The sequence below is a fragment of the Tachypleus tridentatus genome, chromosome 10 (assembly GCF_004210375.1).
Source record: "Tachypleus tridentatus isolate NWPU-2018 chromosome 10, ASM421037v1, whole genome shotgun sequence".
NCBI classification, from domain to species: domain Eukaryota; kingdom Metazoa; phylum Arthropoda; class Merostomata; order Xiphosura; family Limulidae; genus Tachypleus; species Tachypleus tridentatus.
In genome coordinates, this window is record NC_134834.1 from 188,313,101 (window position 1) to 188,340,689 (window position 27,589).

General features: G+C 35.6%; 1 protein-coding gene across 5 annotated transcripts; it reads right to left on the minus strand.

The window, feature by feature from the left end:
• Positions 1-339: 339 nt before the first annotated feature.
• Positions 340-27,589, minus strand: LOC143227798 (tripartite motif-containing protein 2-like). Of its 5 annotated transcripts, XM_076459036.1 has the most exons (5): positions 27,237-27,589; positions 25,012-25,097; positions 23,894-24,013; positions 13,224-13,347; positions 340-7,825 (listed from the first exon to the last, which is right to left on the minus strand). In XM_076459036.1, the coding sequence occupies exon 5, from the start codon at positions 7,804-7,806 to the stop codon at positions 5,758-5,760; it is 2,049 nt and encodes a 682-aa protein (XP_076315151.1). In that variant the 5' UTR covers positions 7,807-7,825; positions 13,224-13,347; positions 23,894-24,013; positions 25,012-25,097; positions 27,237-27,589; the 3' UTR covers positions 340-5,757. The 5 variants fall into 5 exon arrangements, with proteins under 5 accessions (XP_076315151.1, XP_076315150.1, XP_076315152.1 ...); XM_076459035.1 differs by lacking the exon at positions 23,894-24,013; XM_076459037.1 differs by lacking the exons at positions 23,894-24,013; positions 27,237-27,589 and adding an exon at positions 26,012-27,204.

The window sequence follows — 27,589 nt, forward strand, 5'->3', positions numbered from 1 at the left end:
TAAAGAGTGATTTTCAATAGATAACCAACTGGTTAAATGGTTCAAAATTGGTAGCTGTTTCAAATTTACTGCCTTGACATTTCAAATGAGAGCTAAAATGAATGAAACTTTCGAAAAAAAAAAAAACGAAGCAGGTACTAAACAAAAGTGGAGCTTATTGCCACATAGACCCTTTGCACTTGACGAACAGTTTGTGTGCTGTAGCTCAAAACAGTGGAAGAGGTGGCCCAGCACTTCTAAGTGTCTTCTATTTATGTTTACAACAGTATACTCACTGTGTTCTATATGGTGTTTTATACAAAAGTGAAAGACCAGCAGCACATTTACAGAAATGTTCAATTTCTTTTTTTTCTGAGTAATTATCTAAAAATAGTGTATGTATCCAACAAGTCCATTATTCAGTGGTAGAATACTAGAGTTAATGAAACATTCAGAGCTAGAAATGCTGAATTACTCACATAAGTATGCAAGTTTCAAACTTTTAAGATTAAAACAGTATAGATATGTACAGGCCGAGAAAAAAGTATAAAGCCACGTTTTAAATCACTATAATATTCACCAATTAGATATTGAGAAATTAAGAATATTAGCCAATAAAAATTCGACACTTGTTTTTCTATGACTGTAGTTTTTGTTGCCAAAACAAGTTTCCTACCTTCCATATCATTCATTACTTTCCACCCTCATATAAAGAATAAGTGAAAAAAGTATAAAGTCAATTCAAGTATGGTGCTGTATTTTTATGTTCGATATGATTTCCCTCATTAAATATGCTTATATGCTTTATTTATTGCTTATCCTATCTTAATTTATGCTGTATTTTGCTTTTTAAAGAGGTCTAGCCATGCCGAGAGATAAAATACTGACGGAAGATGAGAAAGGTCAAATAAAAGCACACAAAAGCACAGGAATGAGTAACAGAAAGATTGCTGATCAATTAAATTGATTTCCTGGTGTTATTAATGCGTTTTTGAGTGATATGAAATCATATGGGATGAAGAAAAGATCTGGAAGGCCATCGAAGGTCAGCAGCAGAACCAAGAAGTGCATCATCAAAGAAGCATCCTCAGGGAAATATACGGCCAGGCAGATCAAAGACAATGTGAATATTGATGTTTCAGTTAGAAGAGTGCAGCAAATCCTTCAGAATGATCCAGAATTGAACTACATGAAATGAGACAGTACACCGCCCTTCTTCAAAAGTCACATGTTGAAGTGGTTGGAACATGCGACCAAGAATGTCGGTCTGAGGGACAAATAAGTCAGCTATCTTTTCAGACGAGAAAAAATGGAACCTAGATGGGCCGGATGGCTTGCAGATGTATTGGTATCGAAAAGGTGCAGCAAGCCAGCACTATACAAGATGTTTCAGTGGAAAATCTGTTATGATATGGGGTGCATTCTCATACGTTGGAAAGAGCAAGTTGATGTTTCTGGTGGAGAACCAGAATTCCAAGAACTACATTTATACATTATCCGAATATCTGTTACCATTTGCACACTTGCATTATGGGACTGGGTTCATATTTCAGCAAGACGATGCATCTATACATTCTTCCAAGGCAACTAACGGTTGGTTTCAAGAATGGAATGTTAATGTTATGGACTGGCCTGCCAATTCTCCAGACTTAAATCCAGTTGAGAATGTTTAGGGGTGGATGCCCCAGCAAGTTTATGCAAATGGGAAACAATATAAAGACGTTGAATCTCTCAAAAAGGCCATTTGGAGGCACGAGATGAAGTTGATGTGACTTACCTTCGAAAACTTACTGAAAGTATGCAGAAAAGGTGTCTTGAGGTTGTAATTAAGAAAGGTAAGATTAACTATTAAGTTTGTCGAAAATGCATTTTTGTTTACATTATTCACAGTGGTTATATATATATTTCATTAAGTGGTTGTATGTGTGTATCTTCTTGGCTGCATATCTTATAACTTAGTTTGTGTATCACAAATCCCTTCGGTAAATACAAAATATAAGGTATTAAGATTTTATTGGCGAAAATTAATTTTTCTACCAATCAAAGTGCAAGATATATTTGGGAAAATATTGTTGTCATATACTTTTTTCGCCCACTGTATAAGATGATTATAGATACTTCTTTGCACTCCAATGACCAATATTCCACAAAGAGTATGGCACAGGAGGGTAAAACTGCACAGAAGTAGTAAAGGCATGTTTAAGAATGTCACATGTTGCCACCAGAGGTGCTCACTGCAGTTTCTTTCGCATACTTCTCAGAGGCTAAAATGGGCCTGCAATCAGAGAGCAAATTACTCAACCAACATGAAACTGACCAGTCTGAAGAAAGGTGAAACTGGTGAATAAGATTCACAATGGGCCTTTTTTCTAGTGATGCAATGCACAAGTTCATAAAAACATTTGAGAAGAATGCATAAGTTCTAAGTTCATAAAAACATTTGAGGAGCAGGCTGCACCAATGATGATCCACTTAACTCAGGTAACTCAAACCTTCTGCAACAAGAGCACACTGATGCAGTAGTGCACATTATGTTATTCAGTATTTCGATTTTCTCATTTTTGCTTTTCATGAGGCCCTTTGGTACACTCTGTAAGTGCTTCCTCACAAGTTGCATCATGTTGAAGCAAGGAAGGAAACTCAACCTGTTATGTCAGTTTTGCATTGTAGTTATTGGCAAGACTGAAAGTCAATGACCTGCAAAAGTCTTAAAAATTCATAAAGGAAATTTCACTCTTTCTGGATGTGTCAACATACACAACTGCATCATCTGGTCAAAAAATAATACATATGTAACATTTTCTATGAACTTTCATGATGCTAAGACTATAGTGCAGTGTGATTTCTTGAAGAACCATTAGCAAATGGTCTGCAGACCTGCACAGTCAAAGCTGCATACTACCATGCAACATGATAGATACTATTGTTCTTCTGTGGGATGATGTCCTTCTACATTAAAATGGCCCAAAAATATAGGAATGAAACATTTTTTCACATGATATTTAGCTATATTCCACCACCACTAAAGATGTCAGACAAACAAACTTGTTTGACATATCTAGTGATGGCTTAATTTGAACACTTCACTATCATTACACACTATAGGGTAAAACAAGACAAATGTTATTATAGTTTTTATGCTGTAACAAAAACAATTCTGCAAAATTCACAAGCAAGCTGAATGACATTCTTAAGAGTGTCCTGCATATCTGAGTAGTATATAACTAATAATAATATAACAATTTATCATATCAGTTATCAAATTTTCATTTCTGGGGGGGTGGACATATCTTTCAATGTAGTTTAACTGTGCAAAGAAGGTATTGCTTTTAACCTTCATTCTTAGTGATAGAAGAGTGGAATCAAAGCATTACCTTGCACTGTAAAACTGTGACACCATCTGACAAAGTGCTAGATTGCTGTCTCTTAAATATAGAAACCAAATAATACACAACCTTATGGTATTGAATTATAAAATACTGTACATAATAATATACTTAATAACTTACAAGATCAAGCAATGGTATCATCTGCCAACTGATAAACAAAGGGTAATTAACAAAGTTGGAAAAGTACATTGGTGACAAATTCTGTATATTTAAATACCGATGTATTCAGTTTAAAATTCAGTCTGAGGTCTATCTCCATATGAAAGAAAAAAGCATTTGGAGCTCTCAATTGTAACTTTTTCATTTTTTTGATGTATGGTCACCCTATTCTTCACATTAGTAACCAGGAGACAAAAATGAATCACGTGGGAATACTTTCAGGACAGAATCATTTCAAGTTTCTCTACTCGTCAATGACTGCCATTCACCAGCAATGGTTTATATGTGCTCTGTCCACCACAGGAATTGAAACCTTAGGGTTTAGCACTGTAAGTTTATAAATTTAATAGTGCTGACACAACAGGGGATCTGGAAACTAGAGGAACATATTTTGAACAATAGCTGTGATTTATAAAGCATTATGTTACAGTGATTCCCTGGTGCCAATGCAACTTTTGCATCTGCACAATATCCTTAATAGCTCTGTGCAATTTCACCTTCCTAAGCCATACAGTTTGTAAAATATGGTGCACTGAACTGCAAAGCTTTGTTACAAATTAAACATCAGAATTACATTTAATGTCATGCTGAAATCAAATTGATACATCTTACCTCATTTTATCTTGGACATATCCTTGTGTAGTCAAGCACAGGAGTGGCACTGTGCAAGAGCTTTTTTTGACTAGTCTCAAGCCACCATTAGTAAAGTAAAATAAATGGTTTTAACTTATTTGTATACAAACAATAAGTCACAAATGTCGATCATCGCAATGTTACATACCACTGAGTAGTCATGGCTCAATACAAGTAAATAAAATACTAAACTACATATTTATTATCTTACTTTTTGTCTAGATAAGATAGCATTTCCAAAGCAATTTAGAACATTTATTAAAATTAATTAACCTAGAAAAAAATATACGTCATTTGTTTAGTTGTTTTTTAACTTATACATGTTTAACTTTTTCTTCAAAAACTAAAATTATAATAATAAGAAATACAATTTAAATCAATACTGATTTGTGTAAGCAAAACAGAAGCCGAATGACATAGATTTTCTATTAACTGCACCTTAAAAGTGGGAGCAGCAAGTTGCTCATACAGATTTCTCCTTACTTGAGTACAAAGTAAAATATCAAATCTTTAACCCTGAGTTTGAAACTACCATAAAGAGGGATAAATTGGAAGAAGGTAATCTTCTAAACACAAGTTTCCTTTCTACATTGTGGATGAACAAACATTTTAACCTGATAACTCCATCTCTGAATATACATCATACCTCATGAATGGCTATTTTGTTTGGATATTCAATTTTGTGCATAGCTATTCAAAGGGCATCTGCACTAGCTGTCCTTAATTTTGAAGTAATAAACGAGGGAAAGCAGCTACTCAACACTATACACTAGCAAATAGTAGGATTAAAAATTGCATCATAATGTCCCCACAGATGAAAAGGACAAGTACCTTTGGTAGTGGCATTCAAATCCATAGGTTTAGAGTCAAGTACCCTAACCACCTGACCATGCTAGGTGATTTAAATGGTTATATTTCAAGCAACTAGATGTGATTAAGGATTCAGTCTTATTGCACAGAAATAGCTTGTTACAACCATGAACAGCTGTTATAACAACTACCAAAATCATTGTCTGCTCTGCTCATGAAAATGCAAGTGCTATTTATGTTCCAATTTTTGCACTCTTAACAAAATAAATTTTAAAATACATATTCTGATCCTATTAATCAAAATACATTCAACCAGCACCACCTTTAGAGCATGCATACTGATGGGAAAGTGTGTAAAAGTCGTACTAAATATCCAAAGTTATTCTCATAAAACAAACTGCAATGGGGTTTGGATATCCACTCTTCTACATAAATATGAATACACACTTATGCATCTAGATTTCGAGAGAAGTAAGTACCACGAATTATATTAATTTAGTTTTCTTATTTCATGCACAGAAATAAAGGTCAAATTACTTAGGTTAGGATGCTTTTCCAACAATAAAAACCTATGTGAATCTTCCTTTTAGATGAACAAGTTTCATTGTCAAATATTTAAATAAATGATGACCTAGATGTCTTAGAGAAAAATAATGTATATTTTAAAATGTACTAGTAAGACATTAAAATTATACTTGTTTTAATCATTTCCATTTCTGATACTTAAAATACAAGACTAACAAACTACTGCAGTAGCCTTTGTTTCCTTGGGGGTACTAGTCCTTCATTACTTGTATCTATATTTTTTAACACAGTCGTTGCCAAGATCTACCACAACTACATGGAAGCTGTCATCAACTGCTAAGCCTGCTGGTCTCTTCAGTTTGGCATCAGCACTGTCAATATAATAAAGCAGTTGGCCTGATTTAAAGCTGAAAACCTGAATGCAGTGTTTATTTTTGTCAGAGTGGGTGGCTAGTAAGTGGCCTTTATTGTCATATGTGATACCTCCAAAATGCCCCCGAGATTTGCCCTCTGGATAAATATCTCGAAGAAATTCTCCACGAGGACTGAAGACTTGGATGTGCGAGTCAGCCACCATGATTTCATCTTGAGGACCAGCTGCAACAAGACTAACATATTTGGAATTTCGACCTCCTCCTCTTTTGAGCTCAATCCGTCGCAATAGTTTTCCACATGGATCCAAGACAAACACACATTTAAGACTGTTGTCCACAACCAATATTTCACCTTTACTATTCGCTGCCAAACTAAGAGGTTCTACAAAATCTGGATGAGTAAACCGACTAACCAACATACCATCAAAGTTTAGCTCTGTGACATACCTGGTCCTCCAGTTGATGACTAGAAGTGAGTCACTGGGTGTCACAGCTATGCCTGTTCCTCCTCGTTCTTCCAGCCCATCTCCAAGGAAGTGCTGCAGAACTTCTAGCGACTGTCCAAGAACTTTAATTCTGCTATTACCTGTGTCAAGAACAAACACGTGACCAGTCTTGTTAATAGCAACAGCTGCAGGTTGTAAGAAGTGCTCATCTTCTGTTCCTGATGACCCAAAACAAACAATAGGGTTGATGTGTTCAGAAGCAATGAATTGGTATGGACTGTTCTTGATGGGTCGTCCAAAGATGCTAATGTGGAGGCTATAAACACCAGGTTCTTCAGGAGTGTATTTGATACTGTATGTTCCATCACCTTGGTCGAATAGCTGAGTATCTACTTCTTCGTTACTCTCATGAAAGAGCTCTATGACAACAGGATCACCACCAGCTGACTGTAAACTCCCATGGTAGTCAACAGTTTGAAGCAAAGAGCAAGACAGAAGGTGTGCAGAAGTATTGTTCACATCTGCTGAACAAAGAGCTGGAAACGTCTTGCTCGTTCTTATCCTTCCAAAAACATTCAAGGCTGCTTCGATTTCAGAGAAAGCAGAATTGTGCAAGTGTTCGTACTTAATAAAAGCATTTTCTCGTGGGTCCATGAAATTCTTTACAGAATCAATCTTTTCGTTCAAATCACTAATTTTTTTGGTGATGTCCCTCACTTCTACATGCTGCTGAAGTCCATGACATTCTTGCTCCACCTTGAACTTCTCTGCCTGGATCATGGAAAGCTGATCCAATAGCACTTGCTTCTTCTCATCTCTTATCTTCTTCACCATTCTCAGTACCTCCTGTCTCCTCTTTTCCACAATGTTAATGATTTCTTGAAAGGTTCTGTTAATGAGTTCAAAAGAATGACCTACATTGTGATCTAGTTTACCCACTTCACTGTTCACATTCTCAGCTGCTGCATTAAGCTTTTCTATACAGAGATTTGCTTTATACAATAGAATTTCTGACATCCTTTTGATTGCTGTTGAGAAGGGTATCACTGTGTGGCCATAGCTGCCATTACCGTTCTCATGGCTTCCTCCAGTGCAAGTTGAACAAAATACAGAATCACAACTTTCACAGAACAACAATTCCTGGCTAGTGTGAGTGGAACACCTTGGAACCACTTCCCTTCTTTGCCTCGACATGAGATCTACAAGCTGATTGATGAGAAAACTTGGTGGAAGTCCACTGATTCCTGTGCGAGGAAGTGGGATAGTTTCACGACAGATGGGACAGCGAAATGATCCAGCATCTCGCACACCTGTAGCTGCAACTATCCTCTCAAGGCAGGTTTTACAGGCAGAATGAGAACATGGCAGCAACTTGGGGGTATGTTCCTGACTATCATAGGTGCATAAGCAAGTGGAACATGTTAAAAAGCTTTCATTAAAATCTTCATAGTTGATTGAGACAGTTTGTACCAAAGTAGATGTTGTCATCATATTTCCTCCTACTTATCACCTACAACAAAATCAAGCACAGATGCTTTTAATAAGGAAAGATGAAAAAGAAACAATCACACCAAAAATGTTTAATATTTAATACTATTCAAGTTCTCAGTAATGCATTAAAACATACTCCACATTACTTCAACAAAAAACAAGATCATAAAACTACATGTAAACACAAGTCTGACAAAGTGAGCCAACAGTTAAGGCAAAATCTTCGAAGGAATTTGTAGCTACAGAAACAGTGTACTTTACTAACATGAAATACTAATTTTTCTTTAGCAAATATATATAATCTTTATAAAATACAGTCTATTACAGGGGTAGACTGATATTAAAGGATGAACCCAAGCAATATTGCAAACAGTCATAAATTACTTATTCTGCCAGTTAATCAGTTTCCTTGAAGGGGATAAAAATCAATCTTTGAGAATGGACACATCATCCCTCAGAGCTTAAAATTTTGAATTTCTTCACAAGTGTATATACACTTAAGAGTACTACTTCTGTCATCCTGTTGAGTTTTAACACCCAGGTTTTGACTGTGCCACTAGATCTGGTGTCTCTTACTTGATCAGTTGATCAATTTCTAATTTTTGATCAGATTGTTTAGCACTAAGTATCGTGTTGTGAATTGGTTAACTTTAAGTTGAACCTTGTGGTCATTAAGATGACCCACCTGGCCATAAAATCTGTGTAGAACTCTATGCACCTAACCTCATAAGCTAGTACTACTTTGCAATGCATAGTACTGTCTAAACCTAACCATCCCCAATTCATACGGTGATGTTTTCCATTCTCCTCTAATCCTAATTTCATATTTTTGCAGAGTTTAAACCTTTCGTCACTGAATAACAACTTTTAATGTTTGGCATGGGGCTGAATATATATGTTTGACATATTCAACTAATCATGGTATCAGTACTAAAAGCATGATATCTCAGCAATAACTCAACAAAAGTCCCTGAAATATTCAGTGATTGTACCCAATACTACATATGTTAAATTCAATACATAAGAATAACAGTAATAAAGGAAGGTCACCTGCTGCGCTGAGCCTTCAATTCAACTGTGGTTGCCAACCACGCTAAAAGGGTTAAGGAGGTCTAAAAAACTCTGCCTTTGTGGATTCAAATACAGAATGTCAAAACCAAAACATGTTTTGCACACACAGCACAATTTTTCTTTCTCTTGAAGAAACACTATGGGGATTCAAACCAAAATATATTGGTAGCAGTGACTGTGCCCAAATGATGAATCAAAGCATCCTAATCACTCTGTGTTTGTTGTATAACATTGCATACATTTAGCTAGACTAGATATTAAATTATCTATGTTACTATACAGGTATCTTACTTTAATGAGATATTACAGAGAACAAAGGACAAGTTTTATAATAACTTGTGCAAGATATCAAAACATAGAAGAATATGAATGTTTTTGCCATTATGAGTAATATGAAATACAATTAAGGGTTGCACTGTTAGTGATAATACACACAGTTAAGTACTGTGGTCATGTGGAATAAAGGAAACGTTACTCAACAATCTGGCCAAAATTTTTAAAAAAAGGTAACAACATTTAAAAAAAAACACTCCTTCACTACAAAATACAAGTTTAAATATACAAAAGAAGCAATTCCCAACAAAGAGATATTGAAATTTACTTATGGTTTAGATATTTGAGTTAAATATGCAAGTTTTTAATTACACAATATGCTTAATGTGAAGTAAGATTTGGAATCTTCAAGTTACTTTCATAGTGCAAGCACATAAATGTTTAATAAAATCATTTTCTATATAAACACGTGGGGTTGCAGTCTATAGTAACAAAAAAAAAATGATTACTGAAGTGTTACATCCTCCCTATTTTCCATCACAAGTGAAATTATCCAGGAAATGATCAGTTTGGGATGTCATCTGCACTTACACATTTCAAATGAACTGAAACAAGAGTGTTGAGGTTTTTAACAGATGTAGTCAAAGGTTACTGGAACAATAAAAACAGAAATGTAAAGTATTATATTATACATTGTGAATAATCCCCTGTAGGCTGTATTATTATACGCTGTGAATTATCCTCTGTGGGCTGTATTATTATACAGTGTGAATAATCCTCTGTGGGCTGTATTATTATACACTGTGAATAATCCCCTGTGGGCTGTATTATTATACACTGTGAATTATCCTCTGTGGGCTGTATTATTATACACTGTGAATAATCCCCTGTGGGCTGTATTATTATACGCTGTGAATAATCCCCTGTGGGCTGTATTATTATACGCTGTGAATAATCCCCTGTGGGCTGTATTATTATACGCTGTGAATTATCCTCTGTGGGCTGCATTATTATACGCTGTGAATAATCCTCTGTGGGCTGCATTATTATACGCTGTGAATAATCCTCTGTGGGCTGTATTATTATACACTGTGAATTATCCTCTGTGGGCTGTATTATTATACACTGTGAATAATCCCCTGTGGGCTGTATTATTATACACTGTGAATTATCCTCTGTGGGCTGCATTATTATACACTGTGAATTATCCTTTGTGGGCTGCATTATTATATGCTGTGAATAATACTCTGTGGGCTGCATTATTATATGCTGTGAATAATCCTCTGTGGACTGCATTATTATATGCTGTGAATAATCCTCTGTGGGCTGCATTATTATATGCTGTGAATAATCCTCTGTAGACTGCATTATTATACATTGTGAATAATCCTCTGTAGGCTGCATTATTATACATTGTGAATAATCCTCTGTAGGCTGCATTATTATACATTGTGAATAATCCTCCATAGGCTATATTATTATACATTGTGAATAATCCTCCATAGGCTATATTATTATACATTGTGAATAATCCTCTGTAGGCTGTTGAAAAATACCAACTACTTTGTGCTCTGCCCACCACAAGTAGTGAATCCTAAATTCTGGGTTTATAAAATCCTCAGACTTCCAACTGAGCCACAACAGGATGAAACATGGATCAACATTTAATAAATTTCGGTTAATTATACATGTGACAAGCAACTCATGATTTCCATAACATACAATATTTCAGATTCTATTAGGACAGTAAGTCTTAAGTCTCTTGTATAATCAGGGATATAGAGTTTACGTAATATTTGGTTCATTTTCAGATTAAATTCTGATTCCAATTTTGAAATGTTTCCACATGATCTTTAAAACTGCTATTACAATTTTCCATCTCTCGTTCCATTTAAGAACTGTGAAGTTACCTATATGCAAATCATGCAGTATAAACAAAACAGAATCTCATGTGATTAGTTCTTGAGCTCATAGTCTTAGCAATTCTCAACTGAATTTAAAACCCTTGCCATCTTTACAAAAGTCAAATGTATGTAGACATACTGAACCCATTTTAATCAACAACTGTCAGATTTAAATCGGTTTTGAGCGATTTAACTAGATTATTCAAATTAAATATTTTTATTTTCTGCACATACTTCCTCTTTAAAAGTATCTTTGTCGTGAGAGATGACAATTTTTTTTCAATTTTTAAGACAGTAAAAAGGAAGTTAAGCGTTGGCCATTTCACAAGTTTAGCAGGAGTAGTTTTGGACTCATTCAAATGGTTGTCTAAAGTTTCTTGCTACATTACGACACAAGATCTTGGAAATATGTATGTATTATAACACTGTTTTGATCTTTAAATCCGTCTCTTTCTTTTTCTAGTTTCCTTTCCATATATCGAGCACCAGAAAGATGACGGCTTCCAAACATATTTTTCTTCAATTCACTGTTTGGTCACTACGTGTTTCCACTCTTTTAACCATGACTTTATTTTAATATCTTTTATTTTTACAAGCCTAAAAAATATTTTTTATTTTATATGCTTCTTAAATATAGTAGAACTTTCCCTCACTTAACAGTAGCCTGATTTCTTTTTAAAATAATTTTCTAGTTGCACATTTTAGCACACTGTTATTTTGTTGGTTTCCTGGATAAATATTTGTCTGTTTGTTAAATTTCACAGAAGTTAAAAGAGGATTATTAGCACTATACATCCATAATTTGGAAGCAACAGAACAAGAGGTAAGACAACTAGTTAACATCACTCACTGTTAAATATCTAATAATACCCAATAATATTTTCTTTGACAAACACATGTAGAAGTTCCATCTGGTGAGGATGCTTCATAAAGCTTTCAACTATGGTCCATAAGGTCATTATGTATACAAGTTAAAAGAGTAAAACATCTGAGAACACAAACAGAAACAATTCTCTATAATATATAACAACAGACTAGCAGTACAAACAAACCAAAGAACTGTAATAAAATTATGTAATCTGCATTTTCTGGCACTGAAACCATTTTTCAAAGTATTTTACTGCATATATAAAAAAGCATTTCTGAGAATATTTTGTCTTGCATCATCTAGCCCAGTTGACAAATTCTCATGCTGCTGATGTCGATTGGAAGACCTCTTTGACACGAGTTATCATGACTTGTACAAGACAAAAAAACAGGTCTGAAATGCTATTTTTATATGCTTCTGATTGTGAATTTAAAATGGCCAAAATTAAAAGTTATGTGAAAGAGTCTGTAGTTCAGGTCATTTTTGTCATAAATTTAAGCTGCCATTTCTTTTTGTTTTGCTGACTTTCGACATTTAAACCATAACTTTTATATATAACAGTGCTTAACCTTACCCTAACTCTCTTATAGATGTTAAAACTGACAAAATGTTACAAGAGAACATTCAGACTATATCCCTTTAAAACAAAAACTTTCAGTTATGTCAGATTTCTACTCAGTTGTTTTTAACTTTTGTATTACACCTTTTAACTTCACTGAAAATATTATTTTACATCTGTGAATGGGCAGAGTCAAAGCTTCTTAATGCACTGTAATTGGGTGTTTACATTAACATACACATAAAACAAGAACTACCTACAGAGAAATTCACAAATTATCAAATATATAATTAGGCAGTCCTTCACACACACAAAAAAAAAACTAAAAGCAAGGGCATCAGAACTAGGGGTGTTAGCTTTGTTGTCACCCGCTGCAGGTGTTGGAAGAGAATAATAGTTATTAAATCTGACTACTTTCGGGAACAAGGTTGCCACCTGCCTCGCTTACAACTAGAATAACAAGTTTTTTTATCGAGTTACTCCAGTTCTCTGAATGTATGATTTCCATTCCACAACAAGTGGTTACAATTTTAATCACTGTTTTCAGCATTTCCAGCATAAAAAATGTTCCAGTGTCAATGTTCAAATAATTTGTATTACATTCAAATGTAGATACATTCAAACAGTTTCTCACTATTCAGTTGCAATTTATTATGAAACCAGGTGATTGGAATACTTTTAGAAACACTGCTTTCAGCTAAACAACAAAGGTTAGAAGAGTTGATCGACATGCCACTCCTACCTGTAATTACAAAAACAGTAACGCAACAGACACGCAAGCAAGTCCTCCATCCGTGGGTCAAAAGTCATATCAATTACACCTTCCTGCCAGCTCCATTATGTTACGTAGAAGCAGACAAAACCTACTGCATGAAAAAGATGGCAGCAAATACATTAATTAACATTAAAATCTGATCAGAATAAGCTACCTACTTAGAGTAGAACTAAACATTAGCCTGGTAATTGGTTAATTTAATTAGACAGACTTTTATGTTCTTACTCAAGTGTCTGCTTGATAAAAGAGGCATAGTGCATAACTTTATGCTACAACCATCACAAATCATATTGTAATGGTCTGCATGACAAGTAAATTGATGATACAATGAGGAAGACATTCTGAATTTGGAAAATATTTACAGTACTTTGCTATTTTCCACTAGAACAGGTTATGAATAACTATGACCTACTTTTCACTTTAGGCTGAGTAATCTTCCTTCTCTAAAGACTGTCCTTGTTAGAGTCTTTGATCAACTTTCTCAGCACTACAACATGGCTTGTTTTGGAAGTTGGTTGGATACCATTATTATGACATAACCAAAATACTTCCAGCACCTCTTTTAGAACATATGGCTGTTATAACAGATTTGAAATCTAATTATAGTTTTGGGCTTAGGAAGTCAAACCCTTTGGATTGATGTATTCAACCTTGCCCAAGGTCTCAGATTAACCGGCTCTAATACTGTATCAGAGAATTTCAGTTTGAGGGTAGGTTAGTACAGATTCTGAGAATTAATAAAATTGCTTTGCATTGTTGACACACAAAAATACAGCTAATAAAGAGGGGGAGGGAAGTATCTTAGATTAATATGCTATAATTGTGTCTAAAAGAATTTCATGTGTCACAGCTATTAAGGATTCCCTCATTTTGTTTCAGCTACATGGTTACATTGTGACTTATCATTCATTAAAATCTTAAGTAAATAAATACATAAATATAACAACTACACATCTAAATAAAAGCACAAAAAATCCTTGATGTATCTCATGAAATAAAACAACATATGTACTGGTTAGATTTCAGGGTTAAGGAGTTAATTACTTTATGAGTTGCAGACAGCATCATCCACTGCAAATTACAAGAGTTAAAATTGCCATCAATAACCTTATAAAGTCAAAAGTCAAACCAGGTCCACCACCTCCAAATATGATTTGGTTTAACTTACAAAATCATAATGACAATGACAGCAGTATGGTAGCAAATAATGAAGCTTAAAAAGTTACTCACTCTACACAGTAAAAGGGTTTATGGTATTTAGAAAGCTGCTGAAAACCAGAACGTAATTCTTTCTTCTCCAGAAAGTTCATAACTCTTATCTTTTGCATTACTAGGTATTTTAAAAGACTGTTTTTCAAAGTGCTAAGACATGTAGTCTGATAAGAACACTATCTCAACATGGTTTCTGGCTGTAATCGCTATTTCTTTTATTGATTTCTTTGTTTGTTTTGAACACAAGCACAAAGCTACACAATGGACAATTTGTGCCCTGCCTACCATGGGTATAGAATCCTGGTTGCTGGTGTTGCAAGTCTGCAGACATACAGCTGTGCCAATGGAGAGAGGGGAACCTTCTATATTGAACAAAATAAAAACTAAACTACCATGATTTATACCTACCATTTATTTAATGGGTACATGTGTAGTGGTACATTTATTTGTCAGACAACTTCATAACAGGTTCCTTGGATAATATGATAAACACTAAAGATGAACATCTAGTCAGAATTGAAAGAATGAACTACAGAAGAGATATTAAAAATATCATTATATATAACACACAGCAAGTAACCTAGTGTCAAATCTTTGTAAAATAACATTAGAGAAGACAGCAAACAATCATCAATACACGTTTAAGTTTTCAAAACTCATTTATGTGAGAAAAAATAACGTGACACAGTAGGCTTACCTTTAACCTTCAGAAGTGCAACTTGAAACTCAAAATTTCAAATACAGATCAACTATTTCAATGTGAGGTCATGCCTGATGTATAATACCTGAGAACCATACTACAGCTCCCTTAACAAATCTTGGTACAATAGTAACTACCTGAGAACCATACTACACCTCCCTTAACAAATCTTAGTACAATAGTAACTACCTGAGAACCATACTACACCTCCCTTAACAAATCTTGGTACAAATAGTAGCGACCTCAGAACCATACTACACATCCCTCAACAAAACTTGGCACAATATCAACTACCTCAAAACCATACTACACCTCCCTTAACAAAACTTGGCACAATAACTACCTCAGAACCATATTACACCTCCATTAACAAAACTTGGCACAATATCAACTACCTCAGAACCATACTACACCTCCCTTAACAAAACGTAGTGCATCAAGTATCTAAGAACCATGTAATATATTCCTTTAAGAATACTTGGTACACTGACCACATGAGAACCAAAAGTTTAGGTTCTTGAAACAAAAAAGGAGACAAATGTTGCTAATTAACAATAATAATTAAAAAACTAAAATTGTTTTGAAAAATATAAAACAAAATAATAAACTTATAACGACACTAACAGTGTCAAACTGCCATTTTAGCTGGGTTTTTTTCAAGTTTTAGTTTGCAAAATGTGCAGGATAACTCACATATTTATGTTAAAAGTTAATAACTCTCAAGCTAATTTTTTTAAATGTCACTAGCAAACTGTATACATAATTACCTGCATAAGGATGCAATATTTTAAGAGTGCAAAACATGGTATTGGTTACCACATGATACCAAAAACATCAATCTACAACTTCAGAAATGCTGATGGTTTTTGTTTTTCATAATGTACAGTACTAAAAAATTTCATTGCTGTCTACAATAAAAACAAATCTGTGTGTGTAAATATTTCAAAGATTTCTCAAAAATATTATCGTAACTTCATTTTTTATTTCACACAATGTATTTATCCTCAGAAATTTACGTTCCTTAAAGAAACCTATCTCAAAATTATTCTCCAACAAATGCCTCGTACTCTGCAATTCAAATCTAATAAGCGGAAAAGATACTGACAACATTTTGTTTCTGTCAACTTGCATAAATAAGTTACTATTACAAAATTTCAACAAAATGAAAATGAAAAAAAATATATTTCTAATTATAAAAGTTTATTCACTCACCAAAATTCAGCCACCACTTAAAAATATTTTTAAAAAATTCTTGAAAATATAAAAAACAATCTCATCAAAATTAAAAAAGTGGTAAATATACCACATTTACCTTCAAGTGTTCCTAACAGTATAAACACATACACTGAAGGAGCAAGTAACTAGTGGGGCATCTGCTGAAAACCGAGATATGCATGACATCTTTATTTTAGACAATGATTAAAATTCTCTAGCAAGTGAATGAAACATCATTTGAAGAGAAAGAACAGCAAATTACAATGGTTAAAACATAAACATCCCATAATATTTGTCATGTCAGAAGCACAGGTATTACTATATAGTTGTAACTATCTTACCATGGGCTTGAAGCACAGGTATTACTATATAGTTGTAACTATCTTACCATGGGCTTGAAGCACAGGTATTACTATATAGTTGTAACTATCTTACCATGGGCTTGAAGCACAGGTATTACTATATAGTTGTAACTATCTTACCATGGGCTTGATGACTGTCAATAAAACAGGATTAAGCTATGAAAAAAAGTTGGCAGAAAAACACAGTTTTCACCTCCTGTTATCAAAGTGAACCCATCCTGCACTCACATGTTAAGTCCCTGTGTCAGTGCTATTAAAGAGCATTGGTCGTGGTTGGTTGGTTGATTTAGTGTTTCATGGCACAAAGCAGCTAGGCTATCTGTGCCAAATGTCCGATAAAAAGGTAAAAATAAAGTAAATGTGGTAAAATTCATAAAAGGAAATGAAGGTAAAACAAAACAGCATTGAAAAACAGAAAAAGCATAAAACCAATGTTGACATCTAGTCTACAATGTTAAGAGAGAAAGCAGAGTAAGAGAAGTTGTAAAGGACTTTCTCTAGCAAAATGGTAATGATCATAACCCACCAGGAAGACTAACAGGTAAGTACAAGAACCACCATCAGTCACCTGAAGTTGGCCTTTCCACTCCTGATTCCGGGTTATGTTGTCATTATGGTCAGCACTAAAAGGTAAAGTAATAAAAGTTTTAAAAAGACATGTAGCAAAATTGTAATAATAACTCACCAGGACGACTGACGGATAGTTCAAACAGCAGTGTTAGTCACTTGAAGTTTGCCTTTCCAGTCCTGGTGTCAAGTTATTTAATGTTATGGCCATTTTCCAATTTCAAATTGAACTAGAGAGAATGAGACTCTTAAAAGGGAACCACAATTAAAAAGGTGTAATGAATAAATAACAAACACTTAAATGAGATTAAAAAGATTAATGGCTATTAAAAAACCAAAAACTTTATCAAGGTGGACAGTGTCACTGTCACCAATAACACTATCTAATGTTATGGACAAACCTTGGGGCAGAACCTGTTTAAAATAGTGCCATCGTTAGAGTCTCAACGATGGCAAGAAAGTAAAATGTGGCTTACAGTGATTTGAGTATTACACAAACTACACACTGGTGCATCAGTTCCAGATAAAAGAAAATGATGAGTTAAAAAACTGTGACCAATGTGTAGTCTAGTTAGAACAACTTCCTCCTTCCGAACCTTACGGAAGCTAGATGACCAAAGCCCAATATTTGGTTTTATTTGAAAAAGCTTGTTGTCGCATTGCTCACTCCAAGTGGACTGCCAGCTGGTACGGAGCTGAGCCTTGAATACAGGTCCATAGTCCATGTAAGGAACAGCCACAGCGGTGATAGTGCCAAAACAGACAGACTTAGCTGTAGTGTCTGCAAGCTCGTTCCTGCGAATACCAACATAGCCCGGTATCCAGAAAAAGTGTTAATGAAAAATGGGCCAGTCGGTATTGAATATCAGGGAGAATAGGGTGTGAACCAATGTGAAGCGATTCCAGGGTCAGCAGAGAACTAAGCAACTTAGTATAAATAGTGCAGTTGGAGTGCTGCTTAGCTTCAATATGATCCAGCACAAAAGATATGGCATACAGTTCAGCAATGAACACAGAAGCTGTAGAGGGGATTCTGCATGCAACCACCAAACCACAACAAACCATGGCAGAGCCCACAGAATTACTTGATTTGGAACCATCCATATAAATTGGAATGGAATGATTGTTCGAAAGATGTTCAGTAAATAAAAGACTGTACTTCCAATCGGGAGTATCTGCCTTTTTCAGATGATTTAAAGAAAGGTCACATTTGGGGGTTCTAATAAGCCATGGTGGGATGAGCTGACCAGTGGATTCTGCAATGTTATCCAAGGACAGACCCAATTGCACCTGGATGCAAAGGACAAAAGGAGCAATGGCAGATTGTCTGTTCTGAAAAAGTATGGCCCACTGAGGAAGGAAAACACATCCCCAGGTGGGATGCTTTGGTAAGGAATGAAATTTCGAAGAATAAAGTAAAGAAGTTGCAAACGGCAAATGTGCAGAGAAGGTTCATGAGTTTCTACGTATAAGCTTTGTACTGAAGAGGTGTGGAAAGCCCCAGTGCAAAGTCGAAGTCCTTGATGATGAAGGGGGTCCAGCATCTTTAAGGCCGAGGGTCTGGCAGAGCCATAGACCAGTGGTCCATAGTTGAGTTTCGATCGAATAAGAGTATGATATATCTTTAACATAGAACATCGATCCGCTCCCCATCTGGTGGTAGAGAGGACACGGAGGATGTTCAGTGCCCTTGTGCATTTGACCTGTAGCAGCTTTAAGTGTGGGATAAAGGTCAGCTTACAGTCAAAAATAAGACCAAGTTTTTGGGGCTTATTGACGACTGACATGAGATGTGAAAGTCGTTGACATAGGGCTCATTTAAAACAGTGTGAGGGAGTTGTTCAGTGATGGCATTAATCTTTATACTGAAAAGTGTGACACTCAAAACACAGCCCTGAGGGACTCGAATTTCCTGTAGTAAAAAAACGGGAAAGTGTCGAACCCACATGAACTTGGAATCTCCTGTCCGTTAAAAAATGTTTAATAAAAATGGGTAAATGGCCACGTAACCTATATATATGGAGGTCTTGCAAAATGCCGTACCTCCATATTGTGTCATAAGCCTTCTCAATCTCAAAGAATATTGATACAAGATTTTGTTGTTTGAGAAAGGCTTCTCTGATTGACATTTCAAGTCTGATTAGGTGGTCCATGGTGAAGTGCTATCATTGGAACCCACACTGGGTGGGTGGAGAGAAGGTTGTTTGATTCGAGGAACCAAACAAGATGAGCATTAACCATCCTCTCTAAGGTCTTACAGAGACAACTCTTCAAAGCATTTGGACAGTAGTTTGAAGGAATCTTGGGATCTTTCCCAGGCTTAGAAAAAGGTAAGATAATAGCCTGGCACCAGGCATTAGGAAAAACATTCTCCTGCCAGATATGGTTAAAAACAATGAGAAGAATATCAAGAGAAGCAAGAGACAGATGGTGCAGCATGTCACAGTGTACATCATCAGGTACAACAAATGTACTGCTAGACTGATGAAGGGGCAGTTTCAGTTCCACCAGTGTAAAGGGACAATTATAGTCAAAGAGACAGTCAGTTTGAAGGGAAAGAGGTGAACGCTCTGCCAAAGTCTTGATGGCCATGAAGGTGGAGGAACAAGCAGAAGTGCTAGATACCTGGCAAAAGCTTTCACTTAAAGTATCGGCGATACTCCAGACATCAGTTACCTCTTGACCATCAGAGAGTAAGATCAAGAGGGGGCAGAATTGTAGTGCCCACTGACCTTTCAAACCCTGTCCCATATGACCTTGGAGCTGGTGGTAGAAGATGTGCCAGTTGTGAACTTAATCCAAGATTCGTTCTGGCTTTGATGTCTTACCTACCTAGCATGTGCACGGGCCTGCTGGAAAGCGATGCAGTTTGAAAGTGAGGGATATCTACAGAAAGTATCCCAGGCCCATTTTTGAGCCTTATATACCATGTGGCAGGCAGGATTCCACCACGGTTGAAGATATAGTGGGAAACGTGTTGAGGTTTTAGGAATACATTGAGCAGCTGCTTGTATAATACAGTCAGTCACTGCTGCCCACAGTCATCTATTGATGGCTGACAGATGATGGCAGGATCAAGTTCTGTGAGAGCAGTGAAAGTGGACCAGTCTGCCTGATCCAGCTTCCACCGGGGCACGCGGGTAGGATGGCATCAACCACGGCCAGTGTCTCTCAAAAGTATAGGAAAATGACCACTGCCTCATGGATTATTGTCAACCCTCCACGAAAAATGGGAGAATAATGAAGGAGAGCAAACCGAGAGATCAATAGCAGTAAAGGATTGACTAGGTGTATGAAAGTAAGTGGAAGAACCAGTATTGAAAAGAGAAAGATTGTGATCAGAGAGCATCCGCTCTACAGATCGGCCCCTCCCATCAATAATAGCACTTCCCCAGAGGGGATGATGTCCATTAAAATCCCCTAGGATTAGAAATGGAGACGGCAACTGTTCAATGACAACATCAAGTTCTGATTGATCATATGTCTCTCCAGGCGACAGGTGGAGAGAACAAACAGTGATGGTATGACCCAAGGAAACACAGATGGCTACAACCTCCAAGGGTGTGTTGAGTGACAAAGACAGAGTGGGCACATGCTGATCAACCAATAGTGCCACCCCTCCATGTACTCGTCCATCATACAGCCTGTCATTTCTGTAAAGAGAAAACTGTTGAAAGGTGACTGTATCAGCAGGTTTTAGAAATGTTTCTTGTAAGGAAAGACATACAGGATGGTAGGAAGCAATCAGTGTTTTGATATCATCCAGATTAGAACGTAAACTTCGACAGTTCCATTGTATCAAGATGGCCATTTTTAATGATGTGCAGGCGAATTGGCTGGAGAACCCTTCTGTTTATGACCACGTCTTTTTTCCTTACTGTCCTTATTTAGGGGAGGTCTATCGACCTCCATGGATCCTGCCCTGGGTCGATTGAGCATTCTTTGTTGTTGGAAGGTGATTGCAGTGACTGAGGATGCGAACAAATGATTATTTTGCATCTTGGGGTGGGAGAAAAAGATGTATCTGAAGAAATGCCTGTATCTGGAACCAAAGGATGTGGATCATGGGCATAGAAGTTGATTCATCAACTTTTTTAACCATGGAGGTCAAAAGGCTTTTCATTTGTTTTGAGAACAATTCTGTTGAAGGCACAGAGAGATCTGTCTGCACTCCCACTGTAGTGGTGGAACAAAGTGCAGCAGCACATGTCCGAGATGAAGTGGTGGACAGCAATTTCCGAGCCTCAGGATAAGTAATGTTATGAGTCATTTTCAAATGCTGCACCTCTTTTTCCTCCAACCATTTAGGGTAAAAACGAAAGTAAGAAGGGTGAGAACCATTGCAGTTGACACAATGTGGGTCTGTGTCACAATCACAGGCATCGTGGTCCTTGCCACTACAACGAGCACATGTCAGGGAACCACAATATGACGTCTTTGGATGGCCGAACCTCTGACATTGGAAACATCGGAGAGGGTTTGGAATGTACGGCCGTACCCTGCAAATTAGATAACCTGCCTTGATGGTGGCAGGTGCATGTGGTGATGTAAATGTCAAAACGAGGATATTTGTTGGCAGTGTAACTCCATCTTTGCGAGTAGAGATGCACCTCACTGCAGAAACTCCTTGAGTGAAGAAACCAATGAGAATTTCTGACTTGGGGATGTTCTTCAAATCCCTCTCAACAATAATTCCTCGTGATGAATGCAAGATAGCATGAGGGGTAACCTCAATAGGTACATCCCCAATAGCCTTTGAATTCAAGAGGAGTCCACTGTGTTGGGGTGTGGATGTTTCAACCAATGTCTCCAGATCGAAGCTTCTTTACTGACTTTGGAGAGCCAGCAAGTCCCTCTAGTCCCTTCTGAATAAAAAAGGGGGGCATTTGCCCTAAAGGTTTTTCTGAAATAGATAGTAGAATGAGAAAATGAGGTGCAACTGGTGGTTCAGATGTTAAATATTACTGATCAGAGTCTTCAAGATGTGGTCGTTTACCTATTGACTGTTTTTTCACTATTTTATTTAACTTTTTTGTAAGAGGATCCATAGGAACAAAAAACTTTTGGTGCCAACTGACCCTACCCACCATGGAGCCAGGGTTTCATGAGCACTATACCCAAACACCAACAACAGACACAATGTCCACAACACCCGTTGAAAACTTCCAACACTGGTACTTAGTTGACTCTAGCCCAAGTGGTCCAACCGATTGACCCAAGGGGGACCACCCAAAGGCTGCCAGTCTACAGGAATTCAGGCCAAAGTAGTGTGTTAGAGTTGGGCCCCTCAACCACCAGGATTCTCTCCTCCCCTTCACGGGTCACCAAGCATGGCAAACACGTGGGTGGATATTTAGATCCCAGAGGAGGCAACCAGAAAAAACAGAATCTTCCCTGGTTGGTCTCCTTCACCACATACAGGAATCCACACTGAGGAGCATTGGTCGTGTAATGTTTCATAACTGTGTTTAGTGTTGTCACTAAATTGATTGCAACAAAGAGTATCAATTATCATGGATTTGATGGGGCTTTGTGTAGATGGCTGTGAGGCTACTCTTTGAAAACAGGGTACCACGTGTGTCATTGTACTTGCATAATCTACATAAATTTTAAAAACTTTAATGAATGAGTAAAACAAATAACATGTGGAGTTTTCTAAGAAATAATTATAAAAAAATTACTGCTGTACAGCTTAAAATAATCTCTGAGAGCTTCGTTGGGCCTAGTGCTCACATAAAGGATTTTATTTCCACCTCAAATTAGTTAGTAGAAGAAAAATATGATACATTTCTTTAAGACTTCATAATCACTATAATATTAAAGTCTTGTTAAGTCAAACAAATGAACAACTAGCAACTGGCTTAGACTATTAATTATAATTTTATACCATATGTAAATGTGCAAGTAATACCATTGTGTGTTAAATGATTCTTTTCTGTACAAATTAGATCATAGAGTAATGAACATGTAACACTATTGCTTCTTCAGTATTTATCAATCTAAGTTTGGATATCACCTCTCTTTAATTAAGACTTGTTTGATTTTAACAATGTATAAATATATATATTATAACTGAATGTCTGAATAAGAATATCTTTCAGCATGTATTGAAACTGAAATTTGGTGTTATTTTTAATATTTTATGTTTTCACTGTCTTTCTTTGTGTTGTAAATTTGATTCTTAAATGTGGAAGCACAAGAAAATTTTAACTACAACACAAACTCTAAACACATCTTTGCACATGTTTATCCATCATCGTAGCATTAAATGGTATCTTAATTAAGAAAAAGATGTGATATTTTCATTGTATATTATTAAATACTGTATTCTTCTAATACAATTCAAATGCAGGTACAAACATTCAAGTAGCAAAATCTAACATCAGTTTCAGTTCCAGTATACATCTATCTATTTATTTATCCATTCACACAAACACACTGTTAGCTCAATACTGGTCGGCCATCATAACAACTGAGTTTAATCTCTTGTAGGCTTATTTTATAATTCATAATTTTCCTAAGATGTGTATGTCGTATCTTAACAAATCTAAATGTTCTCTGTTTTGTAAACTGTAAAATACCTCTGTTTGTAAAATGTGGTCCACAGCTGTAGTCCGTGATGAAAAAAAATCTTTGTTTTCTGGATCACCTGGGATATTTTGAAGGGTGTTTTACTTTCCATTTGTTTTAAAAACAAATTACTGTACAAAATAGAATAACATTCATTAACAATGAACACGTTCATACATTGAAAGTATCCATAAGATAATATTCTGCAGATTCATAAAATGTATGGAGATTCTACTAATATACCAGTTGTTTCAAAGTCATTTCATCTGTTCAGACTATTGAATTTACAAAACTGATTGGCACAATGCAGTGGTAGATTTGTGGAGGGGACTCTGGAATCTTTTTTTTTTTCTCCTTTAAATATCTTTGCAAATGTTGACAAGAGGAGAGTCAAAGACTAGGTCACAAGTCCATGTGAGACACCAGCATTACTGATCAGTGGTGTTACTGTCTTATAACAAATGAAAATTGCATATTTTGGACCCCCCCCCTTAAGAAAATTCTGGACCTGCCCCTGCAATGTTATGTACCTTAGCATATAAGCCAATCTGAACATTCAGAAGATATAGTACACAGCCATATGGTGTATAACATTATACACTACCTGGTAATGATACTTTTGGATATAAAAGCCATCATCCATTGTTTTTTGAATGGTCAAACTGCCCTTAACCTTGAGTTTCATAAAAAACTGCCCATTGGTTTACTAAATGTTGAACATCTAAACCAATCCTCATTTTTGTTTAGAAAATCACTGAAGTACCAATCTCCACTCCTGCCAACAGAAACTCATTAAACAAATCAACCACTCTTTTAGAAAAATAAAACTGTCTTAACTGGGACCTAGCCTACCATTTCCAAATCTTAAAGATGTATCATCTTGTACTATTACCTTCAAAATATAGCATAAAGATCACTTCTTGTCCACACTTTATTAAAAGAAAAATAGATCTTAATATACCCTTGTAAGATATCTCTTCCAACCTTAGTATCATCCTAGTAGTTCTTTTCTGAACCTTTTCCAAAAAGTCAATATCCTTAGGTAAGATGACTGACCCAAGTCATTCTCTAACATCAAGCCCTTCAACTTTACCCACTACTAAAGCAAGATTAACTGGACTATAATTACCAGAGCAACTCTTATCAGTCCCTTTAAAATCAGGAGTAAAACAGTAATTCACCATTCTTCAAGCATCTGCTTGCTGACTGTTTGACCTACCAAAAAGAAAGAGAAAAGTTCAACTATCTGATCTATGACCTCCTTTAAAATCCTATTTTATCTCTTAATATTTGTAATCTCTCAATATTTCTGCTCTTTGTCCAGAGATTAACATACATGATTTAGGTTAATTTTAATGCTCAGTTCCAGGAAGTGTGGGTTTGTTTTTTTTAAATAACATAAGAAAACATTTAAAAGCCATTTCATAGTCTTCAATAAACATTTTGTTATGTCCCTTCTTCAATGGCCCAATCCTCATTTTAGCATAACCTTTAAAGATATGTTTGCCACATCCTAATAGACTTATGATTCCTAGGTATTAGGTGAAAAACCTTGTTTGCTCTGCATATGGCAGATATAGTGTGATTAGCATGTTATTACATACTTTCTTTCAGAAGTCCTTGTAAATGTTTATTAAAAAAATCTTTAATGTTATCTGCTAGTTGTTTCATCTGAGACCTCTTGGATGCCGTTTGTTTTTGTTTTTTCGCTAGTCAAATTACTAGCCTTCTCATGGTTTTGTAAACATTACAACTTTGTATAAGCTTAAAGTTATTAAACTATAGCATTTACCCTTCATGTCTTTACTAAACCAATTAGGCTTTGTTACTGTTTACCTCTCTTTAAGCTGACACCTATCTTGAATTGAAAGCAGTTTAATTTTACAAGTCTCCCAAATCTGTGTTGCATCACCTTTTAGCTCATTACCTAAATTTACTAATGATAACCTTGTCTCACGACTTCAAGATTGTTTTTATGAAAATTTATAACTAGTATTTCACTTCTTTCTATCACAACATGCTGCAAAACATCATACAAATGTATGCACTGACCTCTCTTTCCTCAAATACTCTCCCATTTTAACTCTGGTCATCATATTTTCCTTCATGAAAAATAAGTCTAAACTTACCTCTCTTCCACCTGTTGGCACTCGATACAAAACATTGTCTTTGAACAATACAAGGAATCTCTCTCCATCAGTATTTGACTTCACATAATCCCAATCATGGGCATTTTTTTCTGGGGGGTGGGAGTGAAATTGTGAACTCAGTAAAAAAAAAATACATATAAAACACTTCATATACATATGTTGAATGAATAAGGAAAGAATTATGTTTCTCAAGTAAGGGCAAGTACTGCACCACCAAGCAGATGCCCACCTTTGCAACCCAAGTGTCTATATTTCATTTCCCATAATAATATCAAAATTCTTATTTGTAGCAACCCTGATCTCTCCATATACTTTCTTATTAACCTTACCTGTCAAGTAAGTGGTCTATACTGACAACCAATTAATTACTTTTTACCATCAACGAATCTGCTCTAAAGGTACAGATTCAGTCTTCTAACCACCTATTTTTTAAAGAGAGACCTTGATAATTATATGAATAAAATAAGAACTGGTTTTGAGAGTTGTTGTTTTTTTGTTATAATTTAATAGTTTTAGTTTAAAGGATAGGAGAGCCTAGATGGACAAATAAGTCCTTTGTTGTTCCTAAACATTATATCACGTTGAAATGATAAGTTGGATAAATCTTCAAGGATTTTTAAATATTTGTACAAGGATGATATAAGCTGAAAAAAACAAACAGCTAGCACTGGTGATAACAAACAACAGAAATAAAGAACACATTTCAGTACAAAAGATACAGTACATAAAATTATTATATTTGTATGGCAAGCAACTAATTAAATACAATAAAAGCAAGTGTTGACTTCTTTCCAGCTTTCATCTAAGGGTGAAATATAAATTATACCAAGAGTAAAATGTTTTATTAATTTTTCAGATGCCTGACCATTATTTTGCCTCATAAGTTTTAACATGAATATATAATCTTTTTTAACAATTTGTAGACTTTTATCAGTTTCACAAATAGACCTTCCCTATCTTTCGAAACAGACAATACATATGATAGCTATATTGCTTCTCGATTTTCAGTGGACAGCTATATATAACTGCAAACACACAAGATTAAATAAATAAAAAATTATATTCGTATTACTTCACGAAAAGTTATATTACTAATTATGATTTCAGGTTTCTATTTCATTAAAGTCTACGCTTCAATCATATATCAGAAACCGTATATATTTCTTTCCTATTACGAACTAGAAAACAGTTAGTAAAGACTCACGTTAACATGAATTTTAATTCACCACGGTACCGTTTGTTATTAATATTAAAGCTGTTAGATACCATTAATCCTGTGAACCATCAAAACACAGTCCGAGGGCGTGAGAACATTAGTAGTAGTAATACTAACAGCAACATTAACACACTTGAGTCGTTAAAAACATGGAACATCGTTCTATTAAATTCAGATAACTGTGTTCATCTTCACTTTAAGATCAAATCCACACTAAATATGTATCCGTTTACTTGTGGTACGTATAAATATTAGTAATACATTTTACGATTCTCAAATTGGCGGTTACTTTCCACTCCAATCGATAAATAACCTCCTGCAGCTGTTCGAAGACCCGGATG

Excerpts from the sequence above, each read along its gene's own strand:
- LOC143227798 (XM_076459039.1), bottom strand. The coding sequence starts at position 7,806 with ATGATGACAACATCTACTTTGGTACAAACTGTCTCAATCAACTATGAA.